Raw genomic sequence first — 21,189 nt, forward strand, 5'->3', positions numbered from 1 at the left:
CTATCTTCATTCTGCACGTCCATATCCCATCCCTGGAAGTGGTCCAGATCATGTTGGATGGCCCCTGGAGCAACCTGGTCTAGGGGAAGGTGTCCGTGCCCATGGTAGGGCTTGGAACTGGATGAGCTTTAAGGTCCCTCCAAACCATTCTAGGATTTGTGACCTTCACAGCGGCTTCAGCACAGAATCCCAGTGAAATTCAGATTACTCTGCAAGTCTGTCCTGCAGACCACTGTAACATCCTCATCCTCTTTGTGCTGGTGCAAATCCAGAACAACATCAGTTAAATCCCTGGAGTCAAGCCAGAATTACACCCGGATAAATAGGAATACATTTTACCCAGAAAAGCCCCCCAAAAAATGTTCAATTCAGTTCCAGCAAGGCCAAGTTAAGGCTGTAGGCAGTGCCCTGTAATTCAGTGACTCCTTTGGACATCCCCTTTGAGTTGAGGCACGTGAGCAGCTTCCCTCTTCCCTTGAAGCTGTTTCCTTGTAAAGCCTCTGTGAACTTGTGCATGTGTCGATGTTATGGTTATCACACATGTAATTTCATCTGACATTGTAATGACAGCATGGGGAGTTCAAAATGTAACAGTAAATATAGTTGTTAGGGGAAAAAAAAATACCAACATCCTAGCCCATCATCCTGAATGCCTCTTCACGTCATGGGAGGGATGCAGACAGACTCCAAACACCATCAGCATTTCTGGGCTCCAGTTGGAAACTGCCTGGAGTTCAGTATAGGCCAACACAAACAGGCAAGACTGTCTCTCTCCACATGTCAGGGCTGCATTTTCTCCTCCTTTCCCCTATTTTGTTTGTTTTTTTTTTTTTTTTGTTGTTGTTGTTGTTTTGTTGTTGTTTTGGAAGCGTCACCCCTCTAAAGCGGGGAGAGGCTGGGAGTTCTCCCTGCTTTCTTGGGGTCTTTGGTAGCCTGTGGCATGCTGCATCCGAGATCCTGCACTCACCCTTGGCAGAGAGCTGAGTCCCGACTCGACCCCTGGTTATTTTTGAGTGCTGTCGGTTTGTGATGCTGTATTGAAGGGTCATTTGCCAATTCCATTATAAGCCTCATTTACAACTCAGCTGGTTTAAATCAGATCAGACTGTGAGCTGGCATGTGCAAAGAGTCAGCTGGGACATAGGACTTGCCTGCTGAGGGACCTGATCCCGCAGACCCCCCTCTTGCTTGCAGAAGTGTCGGTTAAAAAAATTAATCCCATTGATTGTCAGTATTTTTTTTTTTTTTCCATATGTTTGAGCAAAACATCTAAGCAGTGGATATTTTTCTTTTTCTTCTTCCAGGGAGAGTTCAAATGTTTTTTCTTCTGTTGGTTCTCTACCAGCTTTGACTATATTTACCAAGCTGGGCATGGGTGGGCCCGCCAGATCGCACGGATTGCTCAGGCGGGTGAGGCTTTGCAGGAGCTGAGGACTGAGCTGAGGACTCAGCTGCTGTTTAGCTTGCAACCAGGTTGGCAGAGAAACCAGGGACTTGGCACACAGAAGGAGCTGAGATAAAAATGAAATCTGAATCTGACCCCAGATCTTCAGTTAAATTGCTCTGTAACCTTGAGAGCTGGATTAAATCATCCCTGGAAGACAGGGAGTTACCTCTGGATATCTGGTGCTTGGGCCATGCTATAAGGTTAAGCTCATATATTATCTGTGTGGTCTTCAGAGAGCTCATTAGATGGTTGGTTTACATATAAAAAGTCTGGATGAAAGTCTCATCTCCTTTCCCTGACCATCCTGTGCTGAAACCTGGCAGTATTTCCACTAGAAATGCCCAGCTCAAGAGTTAGGGATGTGATGCATCTCACTGGGGCTTCAGCGTGGCCAGGACAATGTTGGCTTGCATAAAAAATGGTCATAGGACCACAGAATCATCAGATGGCTTGGGTTAGAAATGACTTTTGAAGGTCATCTCGTTCCAGCCCCCTGCCCTGGGCAGGGACATCTTCCACTAAACTGGGTTGCTCCAAGTCCAAATGTTTCCAGGGATGAGGCATCCACAGCTTCCCTGGGCAACCTGTGCCCATGTTTTACCAACCTCATCATAAGACTTTCTTCCTCCTAGCTAGTCTGAATCTCCACTCTTTCCATTTAAAGCCGTCGCTTCTTGTTTCCGTGGATTGGAGCATCTTGTGAAGCTCCTCTTCAGGGCAGCAAAGGATGGGGAGATGCAATATTCACCCACTCTGCCTGACTCCCCCCTCCAATGGGGCAGGGCCTGTAGGTGACTCAGAGGAGACACTCACAGGTAACATCTGTGCCTGTTTGGTCTCTTCTCTGAACCACGGCCCTGAATTTTCACCCTGCGTTTGGTTTGACTTTGACACCACCATACAAGCCCAGGACTATCGTTCTGCCCATGGTTCAGATGATGGGGTGGTGGCGCTGGAGGGGCTGTGTCTTTGCAAGCTGTATTGCCATCTGCAGAGGCACCTTCCATGAACACGCCTCTCCAAAATCCACCTCATGTCTATGTGGGAACTCTTCCGGCCCAGCCACAGCACGGGAGCTCGTGTGTTTAGAGCTCCAGGACTGAAATGGCAATTACAAACCAATGAGGCTGCAAGGGCTCTCATGAGAGCCAAGCAGGAATAGAATATTTTGAGTTATGCCAGAGTTAAGTAGACCAATCTGAGATACCTTTCTCCTAAATACCTGTGGGATTTATGAGCCTAATGAACGGCAACACGGTGTCAGCAGCACAGGGCACAGTGGGAGCTGAAAGGAGAAGCCGAGCTCGTGTTATGGGGCTTGGCCCAAAGCAAGCAGGACTTTAAGAGAGGTGCTGAGCTGCTGAGGTTGTCCTCCTGAGAGAGAGGACAAAGCTCCTGCCTCTGCCTTGCTGTGAGTCTGGAGACACCCCAGGCCTGGCAGCGTCTCGGCCAGCTCATGGGGATGACTGGGTGCTCCTCCTGGAGGGTTGATACTGGGACATCAGCAAGAAACCCCCCCCAAAAAGGGATGTGTGCCACTGGGGATGCCCAGTGATGCTGCCAGGGAGCCTGGGCAGGGTCTGGAGGAGCAGTCCTGCCCCGGCAGGGGGATGGGGCGCAGCTGCTGCCGATGCCACAGCGGAGCCGAGCTTCCCACCCCACCACTGCTGGAGCCTGCCTGTACCTGCTCCCAAGCCGATATTAAGCCTGCTCAAACACTGCACCGCCTTCTCCTCACATTGTTTTCTGTACCCCACACCCAGCACCAAAATAGCGATAACCCCCCCTTCCCCACCCTCCCGCGGTGACTCAGGCTGGCGAGCAGGCACACATCTGCTTCTGATTTAATGTGCGAGCGCTCTGACCCTTTTATTTTTATTCCCAAAGTCCTCCCGTTCGTTGGTGGCTTTCTCTCTGGGGGTGAGGTCGGGGCGGGGGGGGGGAGAAAAGAAGGGGAAGCCGGATCCCCATCCTTCGCGCTCTGCTTTTTCGGAGCCCTCAAAAAAATGTATTTATTTTGGAGCTGTGTTTTCATGCAGGCTGGTGACAGCCTCACCCGGCTCCGAGTCCAAGTCCCTCGCAATCCTGTCCACTCCGGAGGGACGCCAGCCAAACCAGTTTTCCATGGTTAAGCTGGGCACATTTTTCCGCTGTGGTTGGTTGGTTGGTTTTTCTTTTTTTTTTTTTTTTAGGCTTTTTTTTTTTTTTTTTTTTGGTCAGGAAGCAAACCCACCCAGTGTGTGCAGGCCATTCAATAGGAGCCTTTTTTAAAAATTTCTTTTCCTTTTTCTGGCTCTGAAGAAGAACAGGACGAGAGAGAGTGAAGGGGCTGGCGTGTTTTCCCAGGAGGGTTCAGAATGGGAGGAAATGGCTTTTTTGGCTATTTTTAAGGCCATGCTGGAAGGAGGTACCTACCACTGATGTGCTCATTGGATTGTAATGTTGTGTGTTAATAGGGATGTATCCTATATATATGTGTATATATATCCTATGTCACTCCCTGTAGCAGGGTCTGGGTGCAATGGGAAGGTGTTGGAGGAGAGTGCCTGCACACACATGGGCAGAAATGCCACCAGCAATGTCACATACCTCATGGACCTTCATCTGTCTCATGCCAGAGCTGCTGGGCAGACCAGCAACCTGATGTTCAGCCAGACCCTGAATGGGCATGCCTCTGGTGGGGATTTTCCTCTTGCTCTCTCTTTTCTTCCTCATTTTGTTGGTGTGGGAGGGGGAGCGTGTCACTTGAGGTGTGAATGAGTTTCCAGGAGAGTGGGGTGGCTGCAGAGGATGCCTGGAAAGTCTCCTGTTTCACTTAGCATATTCCCCCCTCCCACACATGTTTGGAGTGTGTGCATATAGATTTGGGTGGGGGGGAGACACTCACCCAGCATCATTGCCTGTACCAGCAACATCGTACTGAGCATGGCCAGGACACCATCAAGGCTGCACAGAGCTGTGTAGACAGGGCCCACTAAGGGTTTCAAGGAAAATAAAAAAGGATCTTGAGCATCTTCAGCCTTGCAGCACCTTCTGAAGCCTCAGCAGAGGGGAGCAGTAGGAAGATGATGCCTAGAGCACCATCCCCTCAAGCTCCAGACCTCCAAGGAAATGCTTGAATGGTGGGACAAGGCTGCAAGAAAAGACTGTGATGTCAGATGTGACCACTCTATAAAAGTCTTCTCTCTGGTACCTGCCTAGATGCTGTGGTTAATTAATTTGCCCCTGCTCTGTGTGTGGATGAAGCCCTCAAAACACCATCTGGAGCCAGGTGGTGCCTTTGATGTAGCTCCACTAATTGTTTATGTTTATTTGACCATTTATCACTAGGATGCCCCTTTGCCAAGGCCTGCATGGCACATCAGATGGCATTTGTCATGTAGCATGCCGACTTCATCAAGCTGCCACACAGAAGTGACCTGGAGCTCCTGATTTTGGAGCTTTATAGAAATTCTGAAACTGGGCAGTGTGACAGGCAATTTAAAGAAGCCGGGAAAGGGAAACCAAAGTGAAAACATGGCCCTCCAATTACAGCGGGCACTGAATTCTATTCTGGCCCTGACAGGGCTCGTGTTGGTGTTTATCTGGGGCTGAGAATTGGTTCCAGGGAAACGGGAGAGGCCTGGGACTTGGTGATGTGATCATAGAATCACAGAATGGTTTGGGTTGGAAGGGACCTTAAAGATCAGGTGGTTCCAGCGCCTTGCCATGAGCTCAACCTGTTCATCACCATGTGCCACCCAAGAGCTCAACTTGAGCCACAAGTTCCTCCCCAGAGAGGAACTGAGGACAGAAAATCGAGCGTAATATGGACCGGGATCAGGTCCTGGTGGCCATGGAGCAGCAGCAAATTCCCATTACAACCAGCAGCACCCAACTGTTCAGCACGCTGAGGGGTGATTTGATTCATAATTTGCAATTTTGCCAGATCATATCTGTATGTAAACAAAGTTGATGAAGTACAGAATACTCCACGTAGGCTCTGGGTAGCTGGAGTCAACCTGCAGGGATGGATTTGTTCACAGGTGTATATTTGCTGTGGTGTGTAGGGAGTGTTTAAAAATTCCCTGGGAGGGATTCACACAGGGCACAGAAGCTGCTTTGGCCTCCACATCCTGGTGAGCAAGTGAGTGGCACCTGTCACCACCTTCCTAAGCAAACAGTCCCCGTGGAGCTTCCCAAGTGATGTTGTACCAGAGATATCCAGCAGATCTCCAGTACTGATGTGCCTCAGATCTGCTTGGTTGGATAAACTCCTGCATGGATTTTGGAAACTGGGGAGAGAAAGGGTTGTTCTCGGGATCACTGGAAACTCTGGAGATGTTTCTAAAGCACCTTTTATTTTGGACTCCTTGATGAGACTTCAGTGAATATGGCTTTTTTTTTTTTTTGTGGGCTACTTATAGGAAACTGGTAGTTCCAGCTGAAAAAAAGGTCAGTTTTATATAGTGTGTGCAAATATAAATAGTTCACATGGGCTCAACTTGCCAGCCAGATGTTGGTAAGGATGAATCCTTGTATGCCCAAGGATTTTGTTCAGAGATTAGTCTGAATTCTGACAAGTCTGGTAAGTAATGAAGAAATACCAGGGTGAAGGTCACTCCTGTGATTTCACTCCCTGAAGCCTAACCACTTTAATTATGTGATCAAACCATGCTCGACTTAGGGGGCTTTTCCATCTCATGTATCCTGTGGAGGGCTGTGCTCCTTGGCCACTGTTCTCCTGGCATCAGAGGGAGGTCTCCATCCGTGTCAGCATCGTGGGGACTCTGCTGGACTCTGTGTCCCACAGAGTATCCCTTTAAACTGTGCTGACCTGTTCCATTTGCAGAGCTGCTCCTTTGTCGGGAGACCTGTGGGGTGATGCCACCTCTGCACCCACCCACGGGGCTTCCTCCCCATCCGTGCTGCCAGCGAGCTTCTTCCAAGGAGAATGCCACCTTCTGTGCATCCTTCCTTGCCAAACCATCGCTTTGGAAACATCTTCCCTCTTCTTCTCTGTCCAGATACAAGCAAAAGCCATGAGTTTTCGGCGAGACCTTCATTTCTGTGTGGATAAACTCAATTAAAAGCTGAACACCCCAACCTTTCCCAGCTAAACCCCATGTCTCCCAGACTGGTTGCAGTTCCCAGAGTAGTAAAACTCTGGTGGTGTTGCTGTGAGGTGGTTCCCTCACACAGAACCACCTTTGGGTCTGCAGAGGGGGTGGTGTCCCTCAGAACCCCGGTGATTTCCCTCACACAGAACCACCTCTGGGTCTGTGTGGTTGCAGAGGGGGTGGTGTCCCTCAGAACCGTGGTGATTTCCTTGCAAGGGAGGCAGAGGTTGATGTCGCCACGTTTTCCTCATCGTTCCAGGCATCCCAGGGAAGTGATTGAAAGGCAAGGAGCTCTCTGCCCCACCTTCCTGCTGGAGGGCAGAAACGCTTGCTGCTGGGGTGGGTGGTTTAATAACATGTTCTTCTGGAGACAAGATGTTCAGAGGGGAGGTGTGCCCCCATAGTAAGGAATAAATATAAAGGCAATATTTACCCTTTTTAGGTTTTTCACCTTCCTTATTTTTCAAACTAAAAGGAAATCCTACCTCTCCGCTTGCCTTCAAATAGGCATTTGGGGATCCCAAGTCTTTCTTGGTCATCCCAATTGGAGTGAAGTGCTTGGCCAGGGCAGTTGTCCCTGTGGGGCTGGCTGTGAATGGGGTGTCAGTGTGGGTGGCTTTGCACAGGGACATTTGCACAAGGGACTTGCTCAAGGTTGTGGATGCAGGAACAGAGCCTCAGCATCCCTATGCCACCAGAATAGAATCAGAGTTTGGTTTGGGTTTGAAGTGACCATTGTGTCCAAGACCCATGCCATGGGCAGGGACACCTGCCACTATCCCAGGTTGCCCCAAGCCCTGTCCAACCTGGCCCTGGGCACTCCCAAGGATCCAGGGGCAGCCACAGCTGCTCTGGGCACCCTGTGCCAGTGTTTTTCCACCAAGTAACAGTAGCAGGAGTGATCAATCACTGCCCAGCATACCCCAGTGAAAGTAGCTGTAATATTTTGACAGATTACGGTGATCTCACATGCACATCTTAATTGCCTCATTATGAAGAGACACAAATAAAACTGGGGGGGAAAAAAAAATAAATAACCCACGTATATTTATGGGCTGATGGATGCAGCAGGCAGGTCTGCACAGACGAGGCCATGGGTGGATGCAGAGTGAGAGCAGCCAGCCCACCCTGGCTGCTGCCTCCACTCCTGCAGCCTGGAGCAGGGATTGGGAAAGAGGTGCAGGTAGCAGAGCAGCGGAGCCAAAGCATCTGAGCCTCGGGGTGCTGAGTGCCCCAGGCCGGGGAGGTGGTGCTAGAAAATAAATCAGGGTGAGGAAAGGTGTTGAGATCTGCTGACTCTCCCGTCCTTAGAAGCGTTCAGGGCCAGGTTAGACAGGGCTTGGAGCAGCCTGGGAGAGTGGAAGGTGTCCCTGCCTGTGGCAGGGGGTGGAAGGAGATGAGCTTTAAAGTCCCTTCCAGCCCAAACCATTCTGAGATTCATTCTGTGGTTCTCTGACTCCCTCTCCTGACAGGGTCAGCAGCCTGGGGTGGCCTGGCATGCTCAGCACCCCAAAGCCTGGTTCTGACACCTCTGGGATGCTTTGCTGGGTGGTCTCATGCTTCAGGGGAAAAGCTGGAATTCCTCCAGGGGTTTTGTGTCAGCGAGGACCGAGGGATGTTCAGGAGTGGGGGGCCAGTAGCTGGTGGGGATGGGGGAGCAGTGGTCAGGGATGTTCAACCCCAAGCTTTGCCCCTGGCCTTGCACCCTGAATCCCTCTACACACACAGGCTGGGTGAAGGGAAGAACTGGAGACACCTTGTTTTGCCTGGAAAAATGACATTTTGACACCAGGAGCAGGCAGAGATCAGCCAGAGCCTGAGGCTCCTTCCTCCACTGTGCTGAATGCAGAATGAGCCTGGCATGGGGGGGCAGCTGCTTTGCATCCCCTGCTTGCCCTGGGGCACCCCCATATCTTGGGGGGGGTGCTCCCACAGAGAGTCACTGTAGGCACAGAAAAAAGAAACACAGTCAGGAGCCAGCACTTTCCTGAGGGAAAATCATAGCAAAGAGAAGGCCAAGCAGTGCACATTTTAAAGGGAGATGCTCAGAAAAATCTCAATGCAAATAATCAAAATACAAAATAAAACCACATAAAATATGAATATATACAATATTAATGCAAAATTATAAATATCTAAAATATACAAATAATAAAATATTAATGTACCAGAATATTAATATATTAAAATATTAGAGTATTAAAATATTGAAACGCTGCGTGCTACAGCAATTACTTTGCGTGCCAACATACAATTAAAAGCCAAAATTGCCATCTCCCAGCCAGGACTCAGGGTGTGAAGCGCTGTCCCCGTGGACGGGAAGGGGACGTCCCCCGTCCCTGACACAGCCCTGAACCAGCAGCCACACGTTGCACAAGCCTGGGCTCTCCCTGGCAGCCTTTATCTCCTCCAAGGGCTCGGCTTTTCAGGGCGTTGCCACCGGGGGTGAGGAGGGAGATGGGAAAGGGAAGTGCTGGTGAAGAGCCCTCACAGGTCACACGTCTCTTGCTCCTGCCACTGAGCCACGCTGAGACCCAGGGGCAGGACCCTGTCCCTCCCCAGGGCTGGCACATCCTTCCAGGGCTGCTCCGAGCTGTGCCAGTGCTCCATTTCCACCCCTACAAACAAGCAGAGGCAATACAAGTTTGCTTTATCTATTTTCTGTGCATACGTCTTCATGATCTATTGAGTGTACTTCTGGTTTTTACTTACCGCGGGTGCTAAAATCTGCACTTCGCCTCTCTCTGATATTTCAGTTTTACGTTGCTGGTTTGGAGATGCTGAGATCCTTCAGGATTATAGTGAAGGAGGTTGGAGAAAAACAAAAAAGATTATTAAAAAAAAATAAATGAATAAAAGGAGGTTTTGACCAGCAGAGTGCTTGGATGAGCTTTGGGTCACCCAGGCAGTGCACATTGCAGGTGGTTTATGGTATTGCTATAGTCCCTGGCTTGTGTCTGGTATTTTTCACCCAAAAAGGGGACAAAGCTTAGCTCCCCCAATCCCTCTTTTTTTCCTGTTGCAGCTTCATGTGTCTAAATCTGTTGGCAGAACGTGGGGGAAGCAGTTCAGTATCCCACCATCATTTTTTTTATAAGTGGGGCTTTTCCTGGCAAGAAAGTAATGAATGAGTTTTAAGTATGACCATAAATGCAATGTTTCACAACGTCATCTGCAGAATACGTTTATTTTAGGTGCCCTCCACCCTTTCCACCATCTCCCTCCAGTTTATTTTAACAATGCTGTAATTTTCTGTTATAAAATGGGATTTTGCTGCTTAACTCCGTGTCGTCTGCTCAGCATTTGCCTGTGTGTGTGTGTGTGTGTGTGTCTGTGTGTGTGTGCATGCACTGGTGACATTTGTCACCATCAGATGCTATTTTTAAGCCTGTTATTATTGAGGACCCCACCCTTGGCTTGGGGATGGGAAGGGGGGAGTGCAGGCGGAGGGAGAGGAGGGAGGGGAAGGAAGGAAAACGTCAGCCTCAGCACACTTCCAGCCTCTGGCCATCAACCTCCCCGGGGGCATGGGAACCATAAGGTCATTTCTCAAGCTCGCTGAGCTCCAGAGCTGTCAAACCACCCTGAGAGTTTAAAAAATGCAAATGCATGCAAATGAATGGGCTGTTTCTCTCCCTCTCCCCCCTCACCCCCGGTTTAAATGACATGAATCACCTTCAATTTTGCCAGCATCCTGTAAAGTTATCGGCTGGCCTAAATGCTGCAGTTAACAGAACCACATCTCAGGAGGACCAGGGAGGGATAAGAAAGGAAAAATAGCTTAATTTCCACTAAAGCCCCGTAATTTTAAAAATATATTCTATGCATATAAATTATATGTAACTACGTATATAATCACACCCCAATCTCCCAATTCTAATTTTTCTTGCTGTTGAGTAAATTATCCACTAATTAGGGAGAATAAAGCTTAGTGTCCAGAAAAAACCCTCTATAAAAACATTTCTCAGGGTAGTTTAATATTCTGCTGTTCTGATTTTTGCCACTTAGGGTGATCTGGCAGTGAAAGATGAAAATGGGAAGACACGTTCCTTCATGCAAGAAGCTCCTTTAACACTCAGGCTCCTTCCAAACAAAAATAAACGAGTAGATGATAAAAACAGCAATAGAAATTTAATTGCTCACGCTTATTATTCGAGATACAAAGCCCTAGAAAGGAAGCTGTCTTTTCTTCCCTGGCTCAGGGGTTATTTATTATCTTACACTCCACTTGGAGAAGGTATTAGATTTACTGTCATTTATCGGTGATTTTCAAGGAGGATTTGATACAGAGCTGGTCGGGATCGCAGAGGAGCGTTGCTGGTTAACATGGTTAAGCACAGCACACTGTAATGAATCAATTTGTTTCAGACAACAGACGTAATTAGCGTGGAGGTAATGGGCACACCATGGGATGCAGGGCTGGAGCATCCTCCCTCCACTGAAAACGTCGGTGGCTGGAGCTGGGTGTAATTCCTGCCCAGCTCTGGGCTAGGGGAGCTGGCTGGAGAGGGCTTCCCGTGGCTGGGGCTGCCCTCCAGCCCCTGTGAGGCTTCACTGAGCATGGACAGCTGTCCCCCATCCCTGTGCTCCCCACAGGCCTGTGGACCATCACCTCCCTCTAGGCTGCGCCATCCCCCGAGACCTTCACTCTCTGGCTCCCACACACCCGTTTCTGGCAGTGCTGGTTATGTGTGGAGGAGATACCTGCAAGGTCTCCCTGGGGAGGGAGGAAAAGGGAGACAGCGTTCCTTTTCCCACGGGAATGTTTCCTGCAGAGTCTGATCCCCTCTACAGCCCCCCCCCCAGGCTTCCCCAAGGGTTGCTGGCCGAGGTGAAGCACAGGTTTTCATGGACAGCCTCTATCAGACCAGGCTCTTTCCATCCCTGAGGCAGCTGGGAGGGTAGGAGCCAGCTGAAGTAAACCAGGTCCCCCGCTGGTGGTTTTGAAGGAGGTTTGGAATCAGCAGAGCCAGAAACTGAGCAGGGAAGGATAGCCAGGACATGGCAGTGGATCCCAGGAGAGCTGCAGAGGTGGCATGGTGTGGAACTGGGGAACCTGCCTGATGGTGTCAGCCTTGCAGAAGGGATGGAGTGGGGCTGCAGTTTTGCTTTCACGTGCCCTGAGTTCTCCGGGAGATTAACTGCTCTGTCCCTTGGCTGTGAACCAAGTGTCTACCTGCAGCAGGGCCGGGGCTGGTGGAGGTGACACTGCATGAACACATGCTCTGTGTCCTGGGGGTTTCCAAGGGTTAGTGTATTCAAAGTTATTCTGTCTGTTTGATGTATTCTGTCTGAAAGGAGATTAATGTATTCGTCACCTGCTGGAGGAAATAGCTTTCCTTTCCTGGGATTTCTCATGTGGAAGGGCTGCTGGAGCCATGTGAAAGAGGAAACATCTTACAGATTAAAAAATGGCCCCCCAAAAAAAAAAAAAAAAATCAGGTTTTCCTCTTGGGTGTGGGTTTTTTGCTTCCGAGTTTTCCTTTGAAGCTAAAGCTGCTCTAGCAGGGTAAGATGTCTGCCAGATGCACAGGGCATTTTTGATACCGTGCTGACAAGTCCAAGCAGGATTGGGAATGGAGAGAGCTCAGCTCATGGGAAGAGATAGCAGACAACAATCTGTGTCATGAAGGTGGTCAGGTCCTTGCTACCTGGTGGTCTTCCTCTGAGTGTTTAGGCATACACCGTGACACGAATCCTTGCTTTCCTCCCCATTCCCAGATCCCTCAGGGAGACATTCCTACGTGGCTTATCCCCATGTGAGGTGATATGTCATAGCTTCCAGGCATGGAGTAGAACTGAAGATCCGTAAGGATCGCTCTCCTGCTGCAGCAGGAAGCCGTGACCCTCCCAGGTGTACCAGCCCCAAAACCAATCACATGGATGAGATGGGCACTCCCTGGCTCATCTCGTTCAAGCAGTGTAGGTGTTGGCTCTTGGCAGTGTGAAGCAATACAGCATCACACTTTCCCCACGTAGCTCCTGGCAGGGCAAATCCAACATGTGCCTGGAACAGTGCTGGCTCCAGGAGGATGTAGAAGAAATGTGATGGGGAGGGAGTCATTGCACAAGGTTCCTGGGGGAGGGGTGTGAAAGAGAAGAGGGAGCTTGTGGTGATTGTGAAAAGGTGAACAGGGTGGGAATTGAGGAGGATGAGGACAAAGAAGGAGATGAAAAGGTGGGGAGAGAAGCAGAGGTTCAATCACAGAGGATCTGGAAGGAGCTGAAGATGGCCTAGAGACGCACTGAGACGGTGCAGGCAGGAGGTGATGGCAGGTGAGGTAGAGGAGGGAAGGACCCCGGGAGAAGGCGGCATCGTTTTGGCATTATCAGTTGGGAAATCCCCTGCTAACGCTGTGCTGTTGGTGCTTTGTCCTAGGGCACTAAATGAGAATATGGCCAATGGCATTGAAGATCTTATCGGGATCCCATTCCCGAACCACAGCAGCGAGGTCCTGTGTGGTTTAAACGAGCAGCGGCACGACGGGCTCCTCTGCGATGTCATCCTCATCGTCCAGGACCAGGAGTACCGCACCCACCGCTCCGTCCTGGCTGCCTGCAGCAAGTACTTCAAAAAACTCTTCACTACCGGCACTTTAACAGACCAGCCCTATGTTTACGAGATTGACTTTGTCAAGCCTGAAGCACTTTCTGCCATCCTCGAGTTCGCCTACACCTCAACCCTCACCATCACCACCTCAAACGTCAAGCACATCCTCAGCGCCGCCAAGATGCTGGAGATCCAGAGCATCATCAATGTATGCCTTGAAATTATGGAGCCCGACAGAGAGGCCGAGGAGGAGGATGACAAAGAGGACGACGATGACGATGAAGACGAAGATGAAGATGAGGAGGAAGAGGAGGAGGAGGAAGTGGAAGATTTTGTCAATCAGGAGAACCTAGGTGATGTACAAGAAGTAAGCTGCCACCAAAGCCCTTCTGAGTCCGATCTTACTGAAGAAGCTTATACAGAAGCACCTAAAGATTTTCCAAATCACTTCCCAGCCAGTAACTCCTCTGGACACTTGGGCATGATACGAGACTTCTCCATAGAGTCCTTGCTGAGTGAAAACTTGTACCCTAAGGCAAACATCCCAGAACGGAGGCCAGCTCTGTCTCCTTTCGCCCCCAGCTTCTTCCCCCACCTGTGGAACGGCGACTTTAACTCCTTCTCCCAGCTTGAGGAGCCACAAGTAGACAACGGCCCCTTGGATCTGGTGATCAAAAAGAGGAAGATCAAGGAAGAGGAGGAGAAGGAAGACCTGCCTCCACCTCCTTTCCCTAATGACTTCTTCAAGGACATGTTTGCCAACGCCCCAGCAGCTCCCTTAGGGCATATTAAGGCAGAGACTGACTATAGCGCTTATCTCAATTTCCTAAGTGCTACCCAGTTTGGAGGAGTTTTTCCCCCGTGGCCCCTGGAGGAAGAGAGGAAAATAAAGCCCAAGGCATCCCAGCAGTGTCCCATCTGTAACAAAGTCATCATGGGAGCTGGCAAGCTGCCCAGGCACATGAGGACCCACACGGGGGAGAAGCCTTATATGTGCAATATCTGTGAAGTTCGCTTTACCAGGTGTGTGCTGGTCAGCTCTGCCGTGTGTGGGGAGTGGGGTGGTGGCTGGAGGGGCCACATCATAACCCATGACTGATTTCTCAGCTGCTCATCAGAGAAAACTCACCAGAGTTTTTGTCCCAAAATAAAAGTAGGGAAGAAAGCAGGGCATGATCTCTGTCCCTTCGGAAAAAAAAAAAAAAAAAAAAAAAAAAAAAAGGGAGGAAGGGAGGGTGGAGGAAGAAAAAGAAACTACTGATTTTTGTGGGTTGTGGATGACATCCACAGCTCAGTGGATCCATCCCCTCGCTGGACAAAATCTTAAATAAGTAACAGGATATTTTCAACCCCACCATAGTTCACCACAGTGGGACCAGAGTGAGCTGGAAAAACAGATGGTCAAACAGCCAAGGACGCTTCATCTCTAATGTGCTGAGAGATGCACGGAGTTGGGAGGGCCATTTAGCCACAGGATGTAATTAGTTTGGGTTTGCACATTTTGGCATCAGTGTAGACCATAACCAAGTTGCACACGTTTGGACTTGACAGTATCTGGGCTTTCTGGGCTTTCTGGGGCTGGAGTGGCCCTAATTATTGTGTCTTAGTAGTGCAGTTGGGGTCTCAGTCTCTTCTCCAAAGTAAAAAATGACAGGATAAGGGGAAACATCCTCAAGATTGGATATTAGGAGCAATTTCTTCATGCAAAAGCACTGTAGCAGTCTGTCCAGGGCAGTGGAGATGTCCCCATCCCTGAAGGGATTTAAAAGATGTGTAGATGTGACACCTGGTTCATGATTTGGTGGACTGAGGGAGCAGTTGGACTCACAGAATCATGGAATGGTTTTGGTTGGAAATTACTTTAGAGTTCATTCAGTTCCACCCCCTGCCGTGAGCAGGGACACCATCCACTATCCCAGGTTGCTCCCATCACTGTCCAGCCTAGCCTGGGACACTTCCAGAGATGGGGCAGCTGTAACTTCTCTTGCCAAGTTGTATTTAGCTGTGCAAATCTAATGTTCCAGCCTGAAACCGTGCTCTGCAAAGCTGGGCAAATTTAATCGGTGAGTGGAGACAAATAGATTCCTGGACCTGCTCATGCTGAGTATAATTAATATCTAATGAGAACAATCTTTACCATAATAATAAAGCTTTCTGACAAGAGCATGGAATTTCAGCTCCTGGCTGCATGTGAGAGAGAGAGAGCCCTATTAAGCTGGGGTGAGAAAACCAGAGGAAAATAATCTGCACAGTAGGCAGAGGCGAGCTCCTGACAATGGCCAGACACCTGGGGTGCTCCTGCATTCAGCCTGTCTTTTCTTCTCCTGTCCCTATGATAATATTCGAATGGAAGATATGCAGATGATGAGAGTTTGACCTGAAAATAAATTTCCATGCTCCCCTCCATTAACACAGCAGACACCATATTATAATGCGGGGAGCATCGTGCCTCGGGCGGGCGTATGCAGCGTGTGCCAGCTCACCCCGGTATTTGCAGGGGAAAGGCCACTGCATGGTGATAATTCCTGCCTGCAGGAATTTGGATCTGGCTCCTGCTGGTGCTGCATCCCCAGGTTAGCACTGGGCTGTTGTCTCTGTGGGGTGGGTTCAGCCCCGTGGGTGTGGTGGCCTCTCGGACTGGAGGGACGGCCTGGCCAGCCCCATCCTGTGGTCCCTGTCGCTCTCTTGCGTGCGCTGCTGCGGGTGCTAATTTTTGATGAGGAAACAGCCTGGCTAGATCCATCACTGACATCTTCCCTGGAACAGGAATAACAGAGCTGAGCCCTCCCAGAGGGCTCCCGAAGTCCTTTACAGGCAAGGGCAGCATTGTTCACTTAGTTCAGGGAAACTGAGGCACAACGCCTAATCCAGACAGGTTATATCAGCGTGGTAGAGGATAAAAACTCCACAACAGAGCTGGTCTAGCATGACCCATTACTAATACAGGGACTAAACCTGATAGTTTTGACATCCCCCATGTGCTCAGCAGCTTCTAAATAAAGGGCACAGGGGTAGGGGGACTTCATTCAAGGGGGAAAATAAAAATTTAAAAAATGGGACTCACCCAACAGTGCAGTCCCCCAACACCACTGATGAAAACTGGTCTTGTGGACCACCCCATGCAGAGCTGGGTGCTGGAGGGTCTTTTCCTTCTTTAACACCCTGAGCAAGGCAGATACATTAAAATATTGATTTGTTTTTAAATGTGTTTGGAAAGATTTTGAATAGCATGCAGTTAATTGGTTTTGTTGGGGGTGGGGTTTTCTTAGCCGTTTCCATCATTACTGTGGTGTAAGAGCTCTCTTTTAGGAAAAAGTATAGTTTTAAGCAAAAAAAGTTGGAGTTTTTTTTTGCTTAAAACGTGGAGTGATTGAGATGTAGAAGGACATTTCTACTGGGATTTCCTGAGTGCTGCCACTTACTTGCATTATGTGTTTTGGTCTCAGAGGGGAGGAATCCCATGCTTTCTGAAAGCATTGGGCTTGCACCCACAGTGCCTTCACTGGGGAGATGCAGGCTCAGATGGTCCCTTTTGGGGTCCCCTGGGAGTGAGGGTGCAGGGAAGCAGAGGTTCCCAAATGGAATTTCAGTATGAGTCGGTCCTTTGCGTTATTTCTGCATTTAAGGCACTGTGGAGGTGAAAATCTGCTGGGGGAATGGAGAAGATATATTTCCCTGGGTAAGGAGTGCCCCAACCTCCCCAGAAGATCCCTCCCCCACATCAGTGGGATCTCACATCCCCCAGCAAGGACCCTCCATGCACCTGGACCTGCCACTCCTGCTGCCCACGGACATCTGATGGCAGGAAGCAGGACTTCATTTAATGGCTCATTAATTATTTTTTCCTTAAACAAAGGCCTCTCAGCTTCTAGTCTGCTGTTCCACCCTGCTAGAACGCCGGAGAAAGCTGCAAATATTTCAGCTTTTCCACCAAGACAACCCCAGAGTGCTCAAGGAGATACTGTTCCAGCTGGAAAGGTTAACATTATTTGTTCCTATTATTTGTGTTGTGACAGCTCGCAGAGCCCTAATCGCTCTCCTAATGCAATTGCATTAAGGTTATTCACACACACAGAGTGTGGATCTCCGTCGGAGCGAGCCTCCAGCACAGCTCCCAGCTCGCAAACCCCGTGTTCCCCGTGCCACATCCCCTCCGGGGTGCTTCACCACCGAGCACCTCACCCCCGCCAGCCTCTGAGCAGCTCCAGGTGGAGCCACAAACCTCCCTTGCATTCCCCGGAGATGCTGCCGGGGCGGGGAGGATTGGGTTTCCCCCCCCCCCGTCTGCTGCCGGAGGTGGGTAATAGCCTGAAAAGAGCTTTGCCGGTGTTTACATTATACAGTCCCGGCACGCAGCGTGTTTATTAGGAAAAGCGATCCTGCTAGGTTAAACATTACCTACAGAGGTTTAAATTAAATTATAGGTGGGCTCGGCAGCTCTGCTTTTTATTAACATTTCCCCCAGCTTTGCAGTACGAGCCCCCGCGCTCATCCGCGCGCAACTTCGCCGTTCGGGGTGAAATTCTCCCCGCTGCTGCTTTGTCTGCTGCTGAGCACTGATTCCAGCCCTTCCAGAGAAAATGCACCCTTGCGAAAACCTTGGGGTAACACCAGCTTTAAAAATGCCACAGTGGGAAGTTGCCCTGAGCTTGGCACAGAGACTGAGAGATGACTTTTTTCATGTGTCCCTAAAAAAAAAAAATCTGTCGGTGCAGGACCAGTCTCCCAAGAGCAATAAAGCATCATCTGGTGAAGAAGTCACTCTCCTGCTAGGGATACTCCTGTGCATCCTTGAACCTGAGGGACTGGTGGGCAGGGATGCCCAGCCCAGAGCTGCACTCCTCGTGGTGTGGCCGACACCTCTGTCCTGCTGGGCATGTCACCAAAAAACTGTTTAACTATGCACACATGGGCTGGGTGGCAAAAACTAGTTCAGAGGCAGCACCTTGCAAGTTTTGAGTGCTTGACCTGCCAGAAGAAACAGATTTTTTGTGTGGTTTTTATGTTACATAAATGAAATCATCGTCATATATACCTACATGATGTAATTTATAATATAATTCTATTTTAAGACAATAATAAATTGTATATTCTTTACTGTTTATATTAAAATATGCCATATAGTTTTATATGGCATACCTCTAATGTATAATAGATATTTTGTATCTAATAGTGACATGATTCCACATGTTCTACATATTTTTGGCTTCAATACCAGCATGTTGGAGGGTTCATACTGAAATAATTCTGGAAAACAATATGAATTTTCCCTCTTTGCTCTTTACTTGAACTCCACTAGTGCAACCTAGGAAGCAGTGTTCAGCTCAATTGAGCCATCATCAGCTTCACTTTTTTTAGCTGTGATTTTGGTTTTTTTCAGTTTTTGGCTGCAGAAGGAAACATTTATTTTTTGGGGAAGAAAGTCGTGATTGGACTGCCCGTATGGGAAGATATTCTTGCTTTCAGATGTTCCCCTTAAAAAACGCCTATATAAATATTTGTAAATAAGTGCCATTGGGATGGGTATTACGCTATTCCATGGCTGGACTTAAGAAACTTCTCCAGACTGCGTGGGTTGTTGGATGTGTGCTGGCCTTGGAGACCCTGGCAGGGAAGGACAGAGTGCCTGGGTGCTGCACCTCTGGCAGCATCACCCTCTGTGATGCTCCTGCTCCAAAAGAAAGCTCCTGAGACACCATGTGGTCAGTGCAAGAATAAAAGGAGAGGAAAGTCGGCTCCAAGAGGGACTGAATTTAAGCAGTACTGTCCTGCAATGCCAGGCCCTCAAATCCCAACTGATTTCCTTATTTATGGGTCGGAATAGGGCTGTATTTATTTAATAATCTCAGATTTAGCTATATATAGATATATTCCCATATTTAGAATCTTGCTCCTTACAAGTACATGGAAGGAGGATGTAGCCTAGTGGGGGTCAGGCTCTTCTCCCAGGGAACAAGGGACAGAACAAGAGGGAACAGCCTCAAGTTGTGCCGAAGAAGGTTCAGCTTGGAAAATCAGGAAAAATATCTTCCCTGAAAGGGCTGTCCAGCCCTGGCACAGCTGCCCAAGGCAGTAGTGAAATCTCCATCCCTGGAGGGCTTTAAAAGCCATCTGGAAGTGGCACTTGGGGACATGGGTTAGTGGTGACCTTGACTGGCAGTTATGGTTGGACTTGATGATCTTAGGTCTTCTTCAGCATTAATGATTCTGGGATTTTTTGGGCTTATTCCAGGGATTTTTTTTTTTTTCCCTCCAATTTAAGTTTCAAACTGTCTAGGATGGGTTGCAAACTCCTGACATGGAGGGCTCTTCTGTGTATGATGTTTTAGTGCCCAGGAAGGAGGAGGCGGATGCAAACATCAGCCTGCAAGACCATCCATACATTGGGAGAGGCCCCATGATGAGCTCCCCACCTTCCCATCAACTCCTCCCCTGATCCCAACCAGGGAGCCAGCCCCAAAAAGAGCAATCCCAACCACACCCCTTCCGGCCCACACCGCCTGACCAAGCGCCTTTTCTTTTGCAGGCAGGACAAGCTCAAAATCCACATGCGGAAGCACACGGGGGAGCGGCCGTACCTGTGCATCCACTGCAACGCCAAGTTCGTGCACAACTACGACCTGAAGAACCACATGCGCATCCACACGGGCATCCGGCCCTACCAGTGCGAGTTCTGCTACAAGAGCTTCACCCGCTCCGACCACCTGCACCGCCACATCAAGCGCCAGAGCTGCCGCATCGCGCGGCCCCGGCGCGGCCGCAAGCCGGCGGCGTGGCGGGCGGCCGGCCTGCTCTTCGCCCCCGGGGCCCCGCCCGTGGAGAACAGCTTCGTGATGCCGCCCACGCTGGAGGAGATGAGCAGCCACCTCAGCAGCACGGCCATGTGCCTTCCCGGCCCCAGCCCCAAACACTTCCTGAGCGGGGCCAAGACCCCCTTCAGCCTGCAGGAGCTGGAGAGCCAAATCGAAGAAACCCAGATGAAGCTCTTCAGGCGGGCCCAGATGGACATGGAGAGGAACGCGGGCATCTTCGCCTTCGCCCTGGGCCACAATGAAAACCTCGCTGCCCAACCCTTCTTCCCTCTCCCTGACCCTTGGAGCACAGGCTTCAGTGGCTTGGCGGGGCTTGGCCACGTGGCTCCCATCTCAGAGGCCAGCAACTAAACCCGCGCCCGGTCCCACCATGCGTCTGCTCCCATCCCAACAAGGCAGCCCGCTCCCCTGGGCTCCCACCTGCCCTTCTGCATCATCAGGTTGCTGGGAAGCTCTTAGTCCTCTCACTGCCATGGCCTGCCACGGGGCTTGGGGCACGGGGCCATCCCTGGGGCGAGCAGGGCATGGGCAGGTGCTGTGCCCCGTGGCCACCGGCACTTTAGACTCTGCACTTGGCTTTGGGGCCGTCAGGCACTCACTGTCCCATCCCTCCACTCACAGCTCCATCTGGGAAGGCCAGGCCAGGACTGCTGCTCTCTTCAACACCCCCGAAAATGTCACTTGCCTTAGTCCAGGGCTCGGCCATCACCATGAGATGGCTTTTCTGTGGGAAATGTTCCCCATTTTCCCACACACGGAGCTCACTGGACACTGACAAGCCGTCCAGACTTGGGTTTGTTATGTTGCATTCCTTAGCCCTTTTGGTCAAAAGGACTTTTCTGTTTTCTTTCTGTTCTTGTTTTCTTTTCTTCTTAATTAATTCCCATGTCTGGCAACAATATTTATTCTACAAGGGATAAAGGGGAGGTCTAGCAGCCTTGCTGGGAGAGGGAGAGAGGGAAAATACTTGCCACTGCCTTTCTCAGCAGTGTATCAGATTTACAGGGCTGGTAAAAGCCTGCAGCATGAGTTGGGACTTTAAAAATATTTAAAAAAAAAAAAAAAAAAAAAAAAAAAAAAAAAAGGAGATCGAACACCTAGCGCAAAGCTGGGTGGAAAAGGGGGATTTTGCTTATTTTGGTTCTTTAGCTATTTCAAAGTTTCAAAAGGAGAACCAAAGCCTATTTTGAGTATTTTAACTTCAGTTGCTTGAAAAGGTGAAGGAAAAGTTTTGGAAGAATCAGTAATGTTTCGATACTGAGCTTTTACTAAACCCTTGCT

At 49.7% G+C, this 21,189-nt stretch overlaps 1 protein-coding gene across 4 annotated transcripts in view; it reads left to right on the forward strand.

Annotated features, from left to right (window-relative positions):
- Positions 1-20,939, forward strand: part of ZBTB7C (zinc finger and BTB domain containing 7C) — a 149,018-nt gene extending 128,079 nt beyond the window's left edge. For all 4 annotated transcript variants that reach the window (XM_054003218.1, XM_054003220.1, XM_054003221.1 and 1 more), the window contains 2 exons: positions 12,926-14,119; positions 19,623-20,939. In XM_054003218.1, the coding sequence (XP_053859193.1) occupies positions 12,926-14,119; positions 19,623-20,259 (1,831 nt within the window). In that variant the 3' untranslated portion in view covers positions 20,260-20,939. The remainder of the gene's footprint in view (positions 1-12,925; positions 14,120-19,622) is intronic.
- Positions 20,940-21,189: the final 250 nt, after the last annotated feature.

This window comes from Vidua macroura, chromosome Z (assembly GCF_024509145.1).
Source record: "Vidua macroura isolate BioBank_ID:100142 chromosome Z, ASM2450914v1, whole genome shotgun sequence".
In the NCBI taxonomy this organism is placed as follows: Eukaryota; Metazoa; Chordata; class Aves; order Passeriformes; family Viduidae; genus Vidua; species Vidua macroura.